The sequence below is a fragment of the Elgaria multicarinata genome, chromosome 14 (assembly GCF_023053635.1).
Source record: "Elgaria multicarinata webbii isolate HBS135686 ecotype San Diego chromosome 14, rElgMul1.1.pri, whole genome shotgun sequence".
NCBI classification, from domain to species: domain Eukaryota; kingdom Metazoa; phylum Chordata; class Lepidosauria; order Squamata; family Anguidae; genus Elgaria; species Elgaria multicarinata.
This window is the reverse complement of record NC_086184.1, coordinates 1,567,240-1,584,679: the sequence shown is the minus strand read 5'-3', so window position 1 is coordinate 1,584,679 and position 17,440 is coordinate 1,567,240. Positions and strand designations below refer to the sequence as shown.

The window sequence follows — 17,440 nt, the reverse complement described above, 5'->3', positions numbered from 1 at the left end:
AAGGCATTGAAAATAAAACTGCCAAGGTCATCCTGCCCTAATACAAATCTATGCTGCAACCAGACTTGGAATGCTGTGTGCCCGTCTGGATACCACCCCTAAAAAAAGGATATCGTAGAGCTGGGAAAAGTGAAGAAAAGGGCAATTAATGTGATCAAGGGGCTTTCCCAGGTGGAAAGGTTGCAGGGCCTGGGTCTGTTTCGTATAGGAAAAAGACGAGATAGAGGAGACTTGATAGAGGTGTACAAAATTATGCCTGATGTCGAGAAAGTGGGTGGGGAGACATTTTTCTCCCTCTCCCTTAATACTAGAACCCAATGGGGTCATCCCATGAAACTGATTGTTGAGTGGATAGTTAAACTATGGAATTCACTGCCACAAGATGTGGCGATGGCCACCAATTTGGATGGCTTTAAAGAGGGGTTGGACAAATTCCTGGAGGAGGAGAAGGCTATCAATGGCCGCTAGCCCTGATGGCTATGTGCCACCTCCAGTGTCAGAGGCAGTAAGTCTATATACACCAGTTGCTGGGGAACATGGGAGGAGGGTGCTGTTGCACTACTTATGGGTTTCCCATTGGGGCAACTGGTTGCCCCCTCTATCAGCATGCTGGGAGTTCCCGTCCAAGACTGCTGGAGGCCCACAAGTTTTCTTCCCCTGGCTGCCAAGACCAACGGCCGGGCTCCATAGAAGGTGCCTCGTGCCTTTGAATGGGCTAATCAGGCGCCTTCACCTCCAAAATAGCTTCGGTTCTTCCTTCCTAATTCACTCCATCCCAAAGTATCCAGGTCACCAAAGACACTAAACGAAAAGGCCAGAAAAATCAAGTGACCCCGGAAATGCACAATACTAGAATGGGTTCTTGCATGGAAAAAGTCCCTTCATCCCAGTTCAGCCTTAGCCATTAAGATGCAAACCAAGCCCAGAGGTCCCCAGGCATGTTTTGGAAAATGCTCAGGCTCTGACTCTGGGAAATCTCCAAGGGGAGAGCGCATGGCCCACAGGTGTGTGGCAACAGCCCCCAGAGAAGACAGCGCAGCTCTCCCTGTTACCTGGCTGTGGTGAATCAGGGCCTCTTTTCTGCCTGTGCTCTTCACAGTTTGTCAAGAACAACCTGAGCCCCATTTGGGAGCCCTTCAAAGTCTCTCTGAACTCGCTGTGCAGCTGTGAGGAGAAACGGAAGCTGAGGGTGAGTCTAGGGTTAGGCGGAGGGAGGAGGGGGCCTTTGCAGGCCCGGGCAGGGGCAGCAGGGGAGGGAGGCCGGCTCCACCGCAGAAAGCGACTCGCTCACCCTTGGCATGGAGTAATTGGGCTGTAGCTCAGAGGGAGAGGCCCTCCTTTGCATGCAGAAGGTCCTAGGTTCGGATCCTAGGTAGGGCTGAAACCCTGGAGAGCCGTTGCTGCCAGTCAGTGCTAACAATACTGGGCTAGATGGACCCAACTGCTGTGATCCGTCCAGAGAGCTTCAGCGGTTGTGCGTTATAGAAATGTCATTAATAAGGCAGCTTCCGGCGATCCTAAGTGGTTTTCTCTGTGTGTGCGTGTGTGTGTGTGTGTGCAGTGTGTTGTATTTGACTACGACTCCAGAGGCAAACACGACTTCATTGGAGAGTTTTACACAACCTTTGAGGAGATGCAGAAAGCAACAGGGGGCAACAAGGTTGGTGTGTGGAGAGACCCCGCGTCCTGTCCGGGGTCTCTGTACATTTTTAATTCAGTGATGAAAAAAACACAAAACAGTTCATGAAGGACAAGGCTATCAATCGCTGCTTGGCATGTTGGCTATAGATTCCCTCCAGTATTGGAGGCAGTGCGCTGGGGAAGATGAGCAGGACGGCGCTATTGCACACCTGTGCTCTTTGTGGGCTGCCCTTTGGGGCATCCGGTTGGCTGCTTGGATGGACCCAGCATGGCTCTTGTTACGTTACGTTCTTACATCCATGTCAGCCCAGCATGATGGGTGCACTGGGCATGGAAAGGGGGTCTCCCCCTCTGCCCCCTCTTGGTTCCACTCAGTGACGTTTCACCACGTGTTGTGCGCTTAATCTGGTAGTGATGTGCAGTGATGCACAAGCTCTGGGAAGGGTGAGTGCCAGGGCTGGCACGGATGTGGGAAGGTTTCACCTGCGCTCAGTACCACATCCTGTGTCCGGCCAGTGCCAGGCCACATGCTCCCTCTTGCAAAGGCCACGTTTGAGCACCAAGACGTTCTGCCTGGATACTGGCCTGGGGAGAAAGCAGTGCGCCCCTCTCTTAAGGGTGCTGTGTCAGGCTGGGATCTCTGCTCACGCCCTTCCTCCCTCCCTCCCTCCAAAAACAGATCCAGTGGGATTGCATGAACCCAAAATACAAACTGAAGAAGCGGAACTACAAAAACTCCGGCGTGGTCATTCTCCTAGACCTGAAGGTGAGCAGAGAGGAACTACAGGATGGCTCCCTTTTCCCCTGGAGGAAGGGGCACACGGAGCCCTGGGGAGGGGAGGGGAGGGGAGGGGAGGGGGATTCATGGGGTGGAGAGTGGCTCCATGGCGTGGCAAGATCTTTCCGCAGCACAGCAGAATCAGGGAGCCTTGTGCTACTGGCTACCACCACCGCCAGCGTGTCCTGGGCTGCAGAGACGGGTGCCTGAGCCTTCCTCCCCCATCCAACCCTTCTGGCCCCTGCTAGGTTACCGATCCCTAAGCAGGGCCGTGCCTTATTGCATCGCCCCTCCCCGCACCTGGGCACGTAGCCTGGGCAGGCGGCCCACGCTTGCAGGGTGGCAGGAGAAGGCTGGCTGTGCTGGCCCAGGGAACTGGCTGACATGCTGTTTGTCTGGAAGATCCACAGGGTCTACTCATTCCTGGATTACATCATGGGCGGCTGCCAGATCCACTTCACAGTGAGTAGAGACGCCTGCCCGCCCCACCCCCAGCTGGCACAGGGTGGCAAATTCTCATGAGCCAAGGTGCCTGCAGCTAGTGGGGGAAAGGAGAGCGGTCCGCCCTCCCCCGGCCTCATCTGGAGCTCCTGGGGTGGTCTTCGGGGTTTCAGGGAGAGCCTTCTAGGGAGGGGGCCCTTATGCTGGGAGATGGGCAGGAGCTCTGCCACTTTGCATGCAGGAAAGCCGTGGCCCTGTGCACACGGACACCACAGGCCCTGGCAGCGGAGTTCTCGTGTGCAAATCAATCCCAGGCTTGGGCAGGGCGGCTCTCTCTCTCGGCAAAGGCCAGCTCCCGGTCCTTGGCTCTACCTCCACCCGGGGCTTTGGTGTGGGGCCAGGCAGGCATGGGGGGGGGGGGCAGCTCCTTTTCCTCCTCAGCCTTTCACAGTCCCTGCTGTCAGACGTCCTCTGCAGCAGCTTTGCACAGATTTCTGCCTTGAAAACAACCCGCACCCAGATTGCATTTTGAAAGAGCATCTCCTTCCTGGAGTGAGTCAGATCCCAGAACATTCAAGGAACAGATTGCTGGCTCCATGCCTCCCCGCTAGCTGGGATACGAGCCGGGCACAATCCCAGCAATGAGAAGCCCACCATCGGGGTGTGCGTGTGCGTGTGCGTGTGTGCCAAGCGCTGTTGTGTACCAGCACTGTGGCTTAGAGGTGAATGCAAACGCAGGAGCCAAGATCAAGGCAGCAAGCGGTGCAAAACTCTTGCCTGGGCTGCCCTGGTGGAGAAATGGGGCCGTGTATTGCTGCTCCTCTTCCTCCTCTTTCTTGTACATCTCTGGCCGGGCCGGTGTCAAGGGCCGGCATGTTCAGGCCCTTGCTAAGGGCCAGCTTCCCACGGAGAAAAGTTCCTCTTCTTCACCGTTGTTTTCCTGCCCCTCGCTCTGGCTCAGGCAATGATGGGTGGTGAGAAGAAGGAAGAGTAGATGCCACTGACTCCTTGCTTGCTGGCCCTCCGCCTGGCAAGCAAGCAGATGATAGCAAAGCTGAGGGAGAGGAGGAGGGGGGGAGAGGAGGAGGAGGGGGAGAGGAGGAGGAGGAGGAGGAGGGAGAGGAGTAGGAGGAGGGAGAGGAGGAGGAGGGAGAGGAGGAGGAGGAGGAGGGGTGACAGTGCTGGTAAGAAGGTAGACTCTAATGGTGGGGGCCCATTGAGGGTGTCTTGCCCAAGGACCCCAAATACCCAGAGCCAGCCCTGGTCCCATGCTGGCATCATGTCACGTTCTGAGCCAAATGCCAAGACCCAGGATATATTAGGGTGGATCCAGCAGCTTAGTGAAGAGGCTGGTTGCCTGGCAGGGACAGGAGGAGGGGGAGACGGACGCTTGCTAGCCCATAAAATCAGCCAAATAGTTTGCTTGGCTAAACGATCTCCTTCTGAGCCCTCCCTTGGCTTCTCTGCAAAACTGGCAAGAATTTCTGTTGGAGGAAGAGCGGGGATCTTAGTGAGGCCCCCTCGGTGTTTGCTCCTTTGGGTGGGACAGGACCCCGTAAAGGCTGCCTGCCTGCCTGGCATTTGGGGGTTCTTTGCCTCATGCCAGATAGCGTTTTTGTGAACCGTCCAGAGAGCTTCAGCTATTAGGCTGTATAGAAATGCAATAAATAAATAAATAAATAAATAAATAGATAGATAGATAAACAAATAAACAAATAAATAAATACATGCTTTCAGGTTCAGTCCCAGGAATTGCACATCCTTTCCCCTCTGGAAAGAATTATAAAGTAACATGCCTGCATAAACAGTTATTTCAGTCTAATGAACACATTTTTGAACTCCTGTTCTGTTCTCGCTGGGAGAAGTGTGAAAGTAAAGAAGACGCAGGAGAAGGAGCTACTTTGCTAAGAGGAAGACGTGTTGTGAATCAGATCTCTGCAGGGCCGACCGTGCGGTTTGCCCTGCCTGAACCAATGCCTAGGCCCAGCCTTGATGTGACAAAAGACTGTCAATAGCCCAGCCATCGGTTTCCATGGGAACTGTTCGACCAGTCCCCCACATCCGGAAGGCTAGGAAATATCAGAAAGGGGACAAAAGGCAAACCTCCCCACCCTCGGCTACCGATGTTGTACTTCAGGTCCCTGTGTACGAGAAGGACCGGCTGCAGCTCGAGTGAGCCAGAGAGAGAGACACACGCAGAGAGAGCTGCGTTTGGGGTCTCTAAGCATCTCAGGGTGTCTCCGTGGAACACAGTGGTACCAGCAGGCATTGGCGGTCTGTTGGAGCGTTCAAACCTAGGCAATGTGGCTCTCTCCAGTTCTTTTGGGACTACAGTTCCCATAACTGCTGACCATTGACCACATTGGCTGGGAGTTGCAAACCAAAGCAACTGGAGGGCACCAGGCCGCCTACCTCTGGTTTAAGCAGTTTTTGGTAAATCAATATGAAGGCTACACCACACCAATCCGCCTCCAGTAAACCCCTTCCAAAGGGAACCAAACCCAGGTAAGTGATGCACTCAGAGAACAGGGTGATGGGGAGCATGGCAGTATCTTTACACCTGTAGTATTTTGGTTATGTGAATGGCACCAAATCAGGACGCCACTCCTGCCTGGAGTGTTGCTGTCCAATGCAGGAAACAGGGCCGTTTCCACTATAGCAGCCTCCATCGAATTGGGGCGCCTTCCAGATGTGTTGGACTACAACTCCCAGCATGTTGGGCATGCTGGGAGTTGTAGTCCAACACATCTAGAAGGTGCCAAGTCATTGGAGGCTGCTAAGATGATCCAGCATGGAGGACAACTGTGTATGAAGTATGGCACCATCATCACATACAACCACACTGGCCTTTTGTAGAGAAAGCAACAGCCTTTCCTCCAGCATGGGAACAGAATGCTGGATCGATGGGGCCTTGGTCTGATCCAGCATCAGGGCTCTTCTGACATTCGCCGTTCCGTCTTTGCAGGTGGCAATTGACTTCACCGCCTCTAACGGAGACCCCCGAAACAGCTGCTCCCTCCACTACATCAACCCTTACCAGCCCAATGAATACCTGAAGGCCCTGGTAGCCGTGGGAGAGATTTGCCAGGACTATGACAGGTGAGCCGACGTGTGGCTCCTGGCCCTGGCCCACGGATCAGACCCTCTGCCTCCTGCTCTCTAGCCCTGCCTAAGGGACACCTGGGCTGGGCAGGTTCAAGGAGGGGCAGCCACAGCCACATGGTTGATTGATTGATTGATTGATTGCATTTATATCCCGCCTTTTTTCCTCCAAGGAACGTAAAGCGGCGTACATAATCCTCCTCCTCTCCATTTTATCTCACAACAACAACCCTGTGAGGTGGGTTGGGCTGAGAGTCTGTGACTGGCCCAAAGTCACCCAGTGAGCATCCATGGCCGAGTGGGGGCTAGAACCCGGACCTCCCGACTCCCAGTCTGACACTTCAGCCGCTACACCACACTGGCTCTCACACTGGTTTGGGGAGTAAGCCTGGCCTGAAGAGGCCCCCTCTCAAACAAGCCCGCAGAGCCTGGGCACTGGACCTCTTCCAGCCCGAGAGCCAAATTCCATTCCAGAGAAGCTGTCCGGGGGCTGCATCCAAAGGCAAAATGGGCAAGGCCAAAATGACAAAAGAGCCAACGCATTTGAGCTTTCAGCTCTTCCTGCCAGTCCCTAAGCCTTCAGGGGGCCTGGCCATTTGGAGAGGGTCAGGTTTGGTCTCCAGGCCTAAGGTTCAACATCCGAGGGCGGTAGGGCCTCCATCCATGTAGTTGGTATGGCAGGGACAGTCCCTGGAATCAACAGGGGCACTCAAGGGCAGAGCCAGGTCCAAACTAGGCATGACGTTAAAAGTGTCTTTGCATTTAACATAAACTTTAAAAAATGCAAATGGATGCTGGGAGGGGCTGTTAATTATATGGATCAGAGCAGACAGCGAGGGGTGTGTGTGTGTGGGGGGGTGTCCCCTCCGTCCCTCCCGTGATCCTGACACAAATTGCTCCTCTGCAGATGCTGTTTGTGCCAGGAGGAAATCTCTCACTGGTGCAAGCGGAGCTGTTCTGCCAACGCAAATAGCAGCTTCAGAGGAGTGATTTTCATCAAGCCCACAGCAGGGGAGGAAAGGGTTAAAGCCCACCTCCCTTCCTGCTGTGGTTCTGAGCACTATCAGCCTCCCCACAAGGAGCTGCTACTTTCATTTTGTTTGTTTCTTTTTAAACACAAACATACGCACATGAAATGTGAAGATGCGTGTGACGTTGCGTCTAGCCTGGCTCTTGGAGCTAACCCCGGGGGTCACCGACGAAGCCGTGCGCATTCCAGGAGAGCCACACTGGCATCCTCTCTCCCACAAGGAAAGGTGGGGGATCCTGAGGAGCAGCCTCCTTTGCACGGAAAAGCCGGATGTCCTGAGCATGTTCTAGCTGGAGCCGGAGGCTGGGCCAGGGGGGCGGCTGGGCGGCTGGCTCTTCACAGCCTTTCCCTGGGACACCCCTTCATGCGCGCCCCAGCCCAACCACGAGCACAGGAAAACACAGCCCAGGGCCCATCCTGACCTCTGGAATCCTGCTTCTCCACAGCGATAAGAAATTCTCGGCTTTAGGCTTTGGAGCCAGGATCCCACCCAACTACGAGGTAAGTCAAGGACATTCTTGGGGGGGGGGGAACCCAAAACTCAGGGAGAGGCTGCAGCTCAGCGCTTCATTCTGAGGTGTGTGCAGCCGCCCCCGAAACAAGAACAAGGTGAACTTTTGGATGCGGAGCACCCTGGAAGGTCTGGGATCGGGGCAGCCCCCCTGGGGGCTTGAGGGGATGGCAGAGATTGAGGGGGGCGGGCATTTAGCCTGTGCTGCGTGCACGTGTGCTTGCCTCCTTTTTGTTCTGGCTTTTTGGGAGTGACGTGTGCGGCGTGTGTGTGTGTGTGTGTGTGTGTGTGTGTGTGTGTGTGTGTATTTTCCCTGTGTGTATTCTCCGTGAGCATCTTCAGTTTTTCTTCTGTGAAATGGGCATTTTGTTGTGCACCGTGGGGGCAAATATATGGGTTGGCATTTGGGGCTCAGACCCCCACCTCTGCCACGTTTCTTGGCCACGTCTCTTGTCTCTGAACCTCACCAGTTTGCCTTCTGTGTAATTGGTGTTGGAACAGAAAACTGTGGGTTCAAAAGGGTGGTTGTGTGTTTTGCAGCTCAGACCCCCACCTCTGCCTTGGACTCAGCTTTTTGAACAAGTGGCTTTTCTTTTATCCGCACCAGTTTACCTTCTGGGAAATGGGTGTTTTGTAACTGGCTCCACAAGCACCGTGGCAGCCATTTTGTGAGAGCACCCTCAAGACTCTCAAAATTCTACGTGCGTCCACCAGCCCCAAAGTTGGGGAATCCCAAGGCCACGCCAAAGTGGGGCATGAAGTTGGGTCCCCCAGGCCTGAGTAAAGGCCGACTCTCTTGTCTAAACGGGCTGCCATTAAGAACGTAAGGAGAGTCCAGAAGCTAGTTCCGGCTGAAGCCCCGTCCAGGCTTGTGGCAGCAGATTCCACGAACAAAAGATACGTTGGGTGAAGGAGCGCTTGCTGTTGTCTGCCCTGAGTCTACTGCCCACAAAATAAAATAAGGAACGGCAAAGAGTTTTGTAGCCCCTCAATGACTGATGGGTTTATTGTGGTCAAAGCTTTCATCATGGCCTACAGCTGACTTCCTCAAGGATAGCGACATGACGATGGAATATTGTGGAAGGTTCCAGCCCATGCAAGCTTTGGCCACCGTGAATCTATTCATCTTTGGGACACCTTAAGGGCGCTTTGCTGTTCTGGCTGCCGCAGACTAACTGCCCACCGGCTCCCGCTGCCTTCGAGCCTCAGGACAAGCGCAGAATTATAGCCAGCACTGCCATGCTCCCATTGTGCCGTGGTTTCTCCTCTTTTCCTTCCCACGCCACCTGCCCAACCTCCCACCCTGCAGACACACAGCCTTGGCTGAGGAGCCCCACGGACAGCTTGACAGCTCTGAACCTTCCAGAATAGCGAAGCCAGCTGTCAGTCTGTCCGTCCACTTGATGCTTTCCAGCAGGGGAGCCTCCTCCTCCATGTCATTTTCCCCGGGCTTGGAGGGCCCCCCACGGAATCATCAAAGCGGCTCATGTTACTATAGATAGCTGGGGCCGGGGAAGGGGGAGGCAGGCGGCTCGATACCCACGAAGGAGCCTCCCTGCAGTATTGTAGCCAAATCAGATCCAGGGCCAGAAAGGGCCACAGGGAGATGGCTTTTGACCCTGGACGTGTTTCCCTTCCCTGTACAGGTCTCCCATGATTTTGCCATTAATTTCAATCCTGATGACGATGAGTGTGAAGGTAAGGAACCAATTGGGCTACTTTGGTTTCCTCCCTTATCGTTAAGGACTGGGAGGGGTGGGTGTCTCTCCCTTCTGGTGGACCCCTTCTTTACAAGGTTCAAACCCCACCCACCCACCCAAAGTATTATTTAATACAATATTAAAATAACAATCTCAACGTCTTAAAATTCTTCTGTTTAAACACAGAATGCAACTGAAACTCCTAAGAGTACACGTTGTAGTTTCGTAACCATGCAGTCTTCATGAGAGGAAGAGTTTTTAGTAAGAAATTTTCTTTTTAAATGATGCAGTCACATGTAAAAAGAAGAGTTTATTAGCTGGAAAACCGGGGTGGGTGGGAAACAAGGTAAGGCAACGATCAGATATAGAATTCAAAATGAAATCAATAAAGTCACTCTCGTTACATGTTACCTACTTGAGGAGAGTCTTGGGTTCCAGAGCACATGCAGAGTTCATTACAGAACGGATGGTTTGAGAGAGAGCGTGCTGGCCTTTGGCTATGTGTTATATCAAAGGCTCACCAGGAGTGCGAACAAACTCACTTTTATTTTTGTGAATGGCCCAGAGAGCTTCGGCTATTGGGCGGTATAGAAATGTAATAAATAAATATGGGAATCTGAATTCAGTAAAAGCCAGCCTCTTCGCAGAAAAGGATGGTTCTTTTGTCTAGTAATGTGATGCCCTCTATTTCGAATGTCAGTGGTGCAACCATCAAATCAGAAAACTTAGTGGCTGGACCAACCCTCCTAATGACCCTAAACCTACTTCTCAAAAGAGCCCACCAGTTTGACCTAGTTAGTCAACTGTAACAAAAAAAAAGACCTTCGGTTTGGGGTTGCCTATTGGAGGAAATGATGGTGAGATAAGCTTATTCAGGCATCCCTGCATGGTGCCTACTTACCAGGCTCTCTAGAGGGCGCTGTTGAGCTAATCGGAATATAAGGACCCCTGCCAGGCAATGGCTGCACCCGCAGCACCACTCCAAGGCCTGCGCCCATCAGGGATTTCCTGCCACCATCCAGAGGAGCACAACCTCACCCTGGGCCTGCTTGCTCAGAACACTTTTCCCTGGAGGAGCGATTGATGCGTAGAGGCCAACACTGGATCCACACCTCGTGGCCTTTAGAGATTAGGCAGGAAGATGCCCCCCTCCTGTTTCCTTAGGTTGAGGTTTTCCCCTTATCCACTGGGGGAAGACTGGTTGCCCCATGGCATTGTGTCCGAAGGAAGGCCCCCTCTGTGGACCATTGCTTGTGGCTGCCTCCTAACCAGCATTTTCCCTCCCCTTGCTAGAAATCCAGGGCGTGGTGGAGTCCTATCAGAACTGCTTGCCCAAGATCCAGCTCTATGGCCCAACCAACGTGGCTCCCATCATCTCGAAGGTAGCCAAGGTAGCGGCGGATGAGGAGCAAACCAAGGAAGCTTCGGTGAGTGACTCACCATCAGCCCAGCTGGCTCTGGGAAGGCGTAGAGTGGTTAGGGCTGCTCTCGCCTCTGTGTGGGTGTTGGAAGCTTGGCACCGCACGGGAAGCCTTGGGCCCGACGGACATTTCGCTGAGTTTCCAGCAAGCAAACTGGAAACTCATTGCATTCCAGGCCTCCCCAACGGCCCTGCCACTGCTGTTGGAGGACTTCTGGGGCCACTTGCTTGCATGCATGAAAGCACTGGGCAGGCGAAGGGGACGTTGGCGGAACGCTCCTTCATTATTTACACACCCCAAGTACTCGGGGGCTGAGGGACAGGGCCCGGTGTTTCTCCTCTTCTGGGATCTCGCCTGCTCATTGCTCGCTAAATGGCTGAAAGCTTTGCTGCCAAGCCTATCAATAAATGACAGCCGCTAATGCATCATTACAGGCCTGAGCTGAAGGCAGGCAGAAGCCCCCCCCCACCGCCCGCCCCCCCCAGAAATGGCACTTCCTTGACTTTGTTTGAGCGAAGGAGGAAGGAGGCCAAAATGAGGTTCGGGGGCTGGAAGGGACCATCGTTCTCTTGGGGTGTTCGATGATGGGGCACAGGGACCATCTGGAACAGCTGCCCCAAAGGGTTGTACTGGTTCCCCACAACCTGCATTTTCTCTGTGCCTGGCTCTGCACGCCTGTCGCATCTCATTGGGTGTTTACGGAAAGCTCACGGCGCTTTGCAGCACTGTCAAGTCAATCTCTAGGCGAGCTGCCCAGCCGCTCACTTGCTATCAATCAGCCTTCCCCAACCTGGGGCCCTCCAGGTGCTGTAGACTTCAACTCCCATCTGCCCCAGCCAGCATGGCTAATCAGGAATCCTGTGAGCTGTCACCCAAAACATCTAGAGGGCACCAGGTTGGACTGTGCCTGTGCTGCTCAGAGTCCTGCACCTGACCCTCTGCATGCACACAGGAACACTGTGGCTCAGGCTGCAGCTCTGAGGAGAAGGTGTCCGAAGCTGGACTCCTTGACCAAGGCACAGGGGAGCAAGGCAGCACCAGTGCTAACTCCGAGTGAACAGCTTTCCCCGACAAAGGTGGGAGGTGAACTGAGGTCTCAGGACAGCCTGTTGGGCTGCAACTCCCATCATGGCCATGCTATCTGGGGATGATGGGGATTGCAGTCCAGCCCATCTGGAAGGCACTCGGTTGGAGAAGGCCCTTCTATGAGAACAGAGATTGGTGTTGGAGCGTCAGTTCTGGATGGTGAGAAAAAATAAGCAACAGCTCAGGCGACCGGTTGTAGCAACTTGGAAGTGCTGATGAACCTCAAAGGAGAGGCAGTGTGTAGCCCGTTAAGGCTGCCGGCTGAGGAGCCACATTCCAGACCCCTTCAGTGAACCTGAGTTATGCTCCTGGGGCTGGACACGCCAGGGCATCTCCTCATTCCTCCCCTGAGCCCGCTTGCTTATTGCACAGTTATTGCGCATCTTGCTTATTGCAGGTCTCCTGCTTATTGGACATCGTGTGTATTGCACTTCCCTTGCTTATTACACATCTCTTATTGCACCTCTCGGCAGCAATATTTCATCCTGCTGATCCTGACAGACGGGGTGGTGACCGACATGGCAGACACCCGGGAGGCCATCGTCCGGGCCTCGTACTTGCCCATGTCCATCATCATTGTGGGGGTGGGCAACGCCGACTTCACCGACATGCAGATCTTGGACGGGGACGATGGCGTCCTGCGCTCCCCCAAGGGCGAGCCCGTCCTCCGTGACATCGTGCAGTTCGTCCCCTTCCGGGAGTTCAAGAACGTAAGTCACCCCGTGGCCCGGACGCACTCTCCTCCGCCGCCTCAGTTCCGGGTTGAGCCTCAGGCCCAGGGGCCCAAGCTGGCCACCCTCGCTTGCTTCAGACCCACCCCTTTCCCCTGTCCATTCATGATTTGGTACTTCCCTCAGCCTTTGGGCAATTCCACACACCCCTCACTTTAAAGGCCTGAAATACGTCTCCTGAAGCTCAGGTACACGCAGTAAGAGCTTTAAGCTAAAATAGGCTGGTATTTTTCGCCCCGCCCACCACTGGGCTGCGGAAACGGCGCTGGGGCTGAGAGGGTTTCTGTGGTCGTGGCTGCCCAGGGTTTCCGGGAGGTGTCCCCCCCCCCAATCCCTACCTGGAGAGGCCAGGAACTGAGCCTGGGACCTTTCACGTGCTACACAGGTGCTTCACCACTGAGCTGTGGGAAGAACCGGGAAACAGAGTTCTCCAGCTCTTTGAGTAGCCAGAGTTCGTGTTCTGACCCAAAGGCCTCTCCCAGGCGCAAGAGGAGGCTCCCTGGCCCAGTGTCCATCCGGGGAGGTGCCCGGGAGCCCATCTGAGCAGGCCGCCCACCCAGGGGAGCGAGGCGTAGGGCCTGGGCAGGCCTGCTGGGGACGTTCTCCCCCCACTTCGTCTGCATCATCTCACAAGCCAGAGAGGAAAATCCATAGTTGGGTATTTCTGGCAGCCGGAGGCAGAAGATGCTCGGCCACTGCGAAGGCTTAATTGGGTTTGATTGTCAGTAATTTAGGCCTCGGGAGACAAGCTGTCTGTTGCTTAGCCAGGGCGCTGTGGAGTGGGATTAACCCTTCAGGTCCTGGTGCCAGAAGTGCCGAGAAGTGCCAGAAGCAATTAGTGCACGGAGCTCGAGCGTCGTGGGTGAAGGGGGAGGTTCTACCCCTCCTCGAGACGGCATACCTGCCCCGCTCCATCCTGGCGATATAGGGAGCTGCAAAGCGGTAGCTTTTGACTTCCAGGGGGCAGGGGGGCAGGGGCTCTGCCGGGTTTCAGGATCTTTGCATAATGAAATGTTAAATTCACAACAAGCAGACTCAGGAGCTCTGGAGGGTTGGAGGTTCTGTCTGCTCCTTTCAGGGGGCAGAGACGCTGGGGCTCAAGCCACACCCTTGGGCCTGGGAGCATTTCCCCCAGGATGGGGGACTCTCCTTACTTGAGCCACGGCAATTCAGTCGTGAGAGGAAAACCCTTTGCACGCACTCAGAGGTTCCGAATGCTTGCAGTGCACATTCCAAGCAAAATCTGGGGTCCAGCTGGTCTACAACCTCCCCTTTTCCCTCTGGGCAGTATTTTGAAGGAGTTTAGCCTCCACCACAGGGACAGAGAAAGCGCCCCACCACCACCACCACAGAGCTATTGGGGCACTGAGAGGATGCAGGAAGGGCTTGGTGGGCAGCCGTGGCCAACGCAGGACATACTAAGAACAAACCACGTGGAACATCCCCTGCAAGGCCGTGGTTCCTTCCCCAGGCTGTGGGCCCCCAAAATACCAGATTTCCAAATGCATCAAAGCCAGGTGACTGAGCCGCTTACACTGTGGCCTTTTGGGCCCAATCCCAGGGGCCAAACAGAAAAGAACTCTCCTTCCCAACGGCCACGGAAATGCGCTGAGCTGCCACCATCATTTCGGGGGGAGGAAGGGAAAGAGAGACGAGACCCACTCGCCTTTTTTGCTTCTTTTGCATTCCAGGCCTCCCCAACGGCCCTGGCCAAGTGCGTGCTGGCAGAGGTGCCCAAGCAGGTGGTGGAGTATTACAGCTACAAGGCCTTGCCGCCCCGTTGCCCCAAAGGTAGCACCCCTGACTCCACCCTGAACTCTCCTCAGTGACGTGGGGCCCTCTTGGGCTCCGGCCGCATTGTCTGTCTGTCTGCCCTTCATCTGCCAGCACATTCTTCCCTCCCGTGAATGAGAGAGAGAGAGAGAGAGAGAGCGCAAAACTGCCAGAGATGCAAGATGGGGGACACTCTACTGCCAGCACCAGAGAAGAGTCACATTTGCTGGCCTTTCCTTGCCAGGCCTCATCACAACCGCTGCAACACCGTCCTCCTGCCTCTCTCCAGCAGCACGACCAGAGACTCCTGTTGGCCCTCTGGACGCGAGCAAGTCCTAAGAGTGTCCACCTCTCCTGAGGGAAGCAGAGGGCCACCCCCTGGCAGGACACGCAGTGGGCAAAGTTCCCTTGGGAAAGGAGGGCGACTAGTGCCAAGCTGGGAGCTGTCTCAAGCACAACTAGAGGAAACCCACTCATTGGGAAGTGTGTGTGGGGGAGAGAGAGAGAGAGAGAGAGAGAAGGGGATACAGGTGGGCAGATGGCATCGCCTGTGTTGGTTTTCAGAGGAGAAAATACAGGGAAAGGTGTGGAGGGCACAGTCGAGGGGAAATTAGCTTTATCCCTCATGTCATTCATTCATTCACTCTCTCACACACACTTGCCCAAAAGAGGCTCCAGGTAGCCCTGACTTGGCTTGTTTTGGTGTCCCCACCACCCCCCCAGGAGGAAAATAGCCTTCCATATAACGTGCCCTCCCCCGCCCTGCATGAATGAAGCAGAGGCTGCAGGGAGGGGATGGAGAGGCAGCAGAGGCCGCACCCCTCCCTCCCTCCCCCCCCAATTGGGCTGAGAGGCCGCTGGAGATGGCGCTGCCCTGCCCTGGGGACATCCCCCTGGGGGAGGGCCCCATCCCATTCAGCAGATACGCCCAGGACCTTTGCTGGTGGTTGTGTTTTTTGCTTTTTTTGCTGTGATAGTGCCAACAGGAGGGGGGTGATCTGAGGCAGCTGCAGAGCATCCTGTGTCCAAAGACCCTGGAAGAACGGATGCGACCGCTTTGTGCTTTGCCATTTTGACTGGGAAATGCACCCAGCGCTCCTCCTCGGTCCCCAGGAGTGGCTGGCTGGGATCCCTCACCTTCCCTTGGTGTGCAGACTCACCTGGGGGAGGCGACACGGCTTGCCCTCTGCAAGGCACGTGGGGGCATGGCCACATCTGAGCGCCTAAGAGGAGCTGAGTCTCAGCCACGTGGCTGCTCCACTTCCGTCCATGTCACTGCCCCTCCCTGTGCATGAATCTAGCCGGGTTCCAGCGGAGGCTTCGTGCCCGGCACTGCCTGTTCCTCCATGTGGTACGTGGTTGTCTTTTGCTACAATGTCGTTGTTTGCCTAAGGTTTGCATGACAAGTCTGCTGTTCTTAATGTACCAAGGGAGGCAGCCAAATAAAAGGAGATGTTCTGTTTTCCCCCTGTGCTCTGTACCTTTTTGATGGGGAAAGTGAAGCATCCCCCAAAGCAACAATGACACACAGAAGTGGAGCGGGAGCCTGTCCCCCCAAAAAACTAAGAGCATGAGTGTCTCAAGCCATTGTGGGGGCAGGGATTGTTTAAGGGTCCCCTGGATGTACCATCCAGGAGGCCCCCTTCCCAGGATGCCTTGCAACGCCCCAAAGGAGTCTTGGGCAATGGCTATTGGCTTGTGCAGCACAGCCATTTGCAGCTGCAAAATAAGATTTGCTGTTGGATGCTTGGCGGTTGCACTGGCAACAGCAAACCGCTGGTGTGAACACATCCATACATGGGGTATTTTAGCTTTGGTAAGCAGATGGGTGATGTTACATTTCAGAACTGACCACATCTTAAACCTCTGGCAGAAAAGACGCAAGCTTCTGTAACCTTGTGCACAGTGATACTCACAGATTCCTCTGAAATACATGTGCTTTCCATGTGCATAACGGTGTGCACAGGATTATGGCGCAGTCATGTCCGGTGGAAAATTTCGAAAGGCATGCATGCATCGTGACAGCCCTGTAGCCACATCCCTAAGGAGAGTTGAGAAATATAGGCTGCTGTGTTGAGGTGTGTGTGTGTGTGCGTGTGTCCGTCACCACCACCCCAAAGACAAGCAGTACATAGCAGCCTAGCCAATTCATCCTTTGCATCACCGCAGGGATCTCTCACAACAACACATCTTTTCTTTTCAGCCACTGTGGGAATTGCAGCTAAGCTCAGAGGGACCAGGGAACTCTGATGGGGGAGGGTGGCAGGTGACGTCGCCCTTGCTAACCAGAACGTCCCTGCTCTTCGACCTCCTTGCAAACCTGGGCTCTGCTACACCCCTGGGCATGTCATTGTGCCCATCGGGTCACGTCCACCTGGGATATTGCTTTCTCTGGGGCTAACGAGGCTCATTACACTTCCTTGCTTAGAATTGTGCTCTGATGCTTCCATTAGCTAGGTGCACAATACATGGAGAGATGGGATTGTCCACTTACTGGTTTGGACCAGTGATGCCAATTAGGGATGGAAAGCAAGGGCCGCACGATAGAGGCTGATGCCAGAGCCGATGCCGACAAGGAAAGTGCTAAAGAAAGCTGAAAGGCAGCTTCTCTCTGATTGGTTTTGCCTCCTTTTTTATAGTCCAGCAATATAGTTTGTATGCTATTAGGTGCTTAGAGAGCCTGAAACCCAGGCTAGACCGGGTTCCCTTCTTCAAACACGAGAAACGGCAGGGTTGATTTACTTCCTGTTTTGTCAACGTTTGTACCACCTCTTGTATGGCAAAGACCAGGCTGCCACACGTGCACGCTCCCCGTGACCACATCTGGCCTAGTCACCAGAAGATATGCACAGACGGGTAGTGCACTGTAGAGCCTACTGTACCCTTTGCCTCATTCACAGCATCATCCATGTGTCACACGGAAGTGAAAAAGCGCTCAGCTGAGTCTGCTTGTGGAGACACTCTTGCTTAGCCCTAAAAGGGCAACTGGAATTGAAAACCAGCAGAAGCCAGCGTGGTAGAATGGTTTTCCCAACCCAATTCCCCCCTACATGTGTTCAACAAGGACTCCCATCATTCCCAGTGAGCATGGCTACCGTATCACCTCTTAATTATCTCCTATTAGTCTTGTGGCACCTTAAAAAGTAACCAGTTTGTTATCGCATCACTTTTGTGGGCTAGAGGGCAGATCGTCAGGTGCACGAAGCATTACTCTAAGTCAGCCTTC

At 54.4% G+C, this 17,440-nt stretch overlaps 1 protein-coding gene across 2 annotated transcripts in view; it reads left to right on the top strand.

Moving 5' to 3' along the window:
- CPNE7 (copine 7) overlaps positions 1-14,918 on the top strand; it is a 33,525-nt gene extending 18,607 nt beyond the window's left edge. For both annotated transcript variants that reach the window (XM_063141388.1, XM_063141390.1), the window contains exons 6-15: positions 1,100-1,189; positions 1,562-1,660; positions 2,321-2,407; positions 2,822-2,881; positions 5,826-5,959; positions 7,439-7,493; positions 9,150-9,201; positions 10,497-10,630; positions 12,184-12,420; positions 14,133-14,918. In XM_063141388.1, coding sequence (XP_062997458.1) covers positions 1,100-1,189; positions 1,562-1,660; positions 2,321-2,407; positions 2,822-2,881; positions 5,826-5,959; positions 7,439-7,493; positions 9,150-9,201; positions 10,497-10,630; positions 12,184-12,420; positions 14,133-14,270 — 1,086 coding nt within the window. In that variant the 3' untranslated portion in view covers positions 14,271-14,918. The remainder of the gene's footprint in view (positions 1-1,099; positions 1,190-1,561; positions 1,661-2,320; positions 2,408-2,821; positions 2,882-5,825; positions 5,960-7,438; positions 7,494-9,149; positions 9,202-10,496; positions 10,631-12,183; positions 12,421-14,132) is intronic.
- Positions 14,919-17,440: the final 2,522 nt, after the last annotated feature.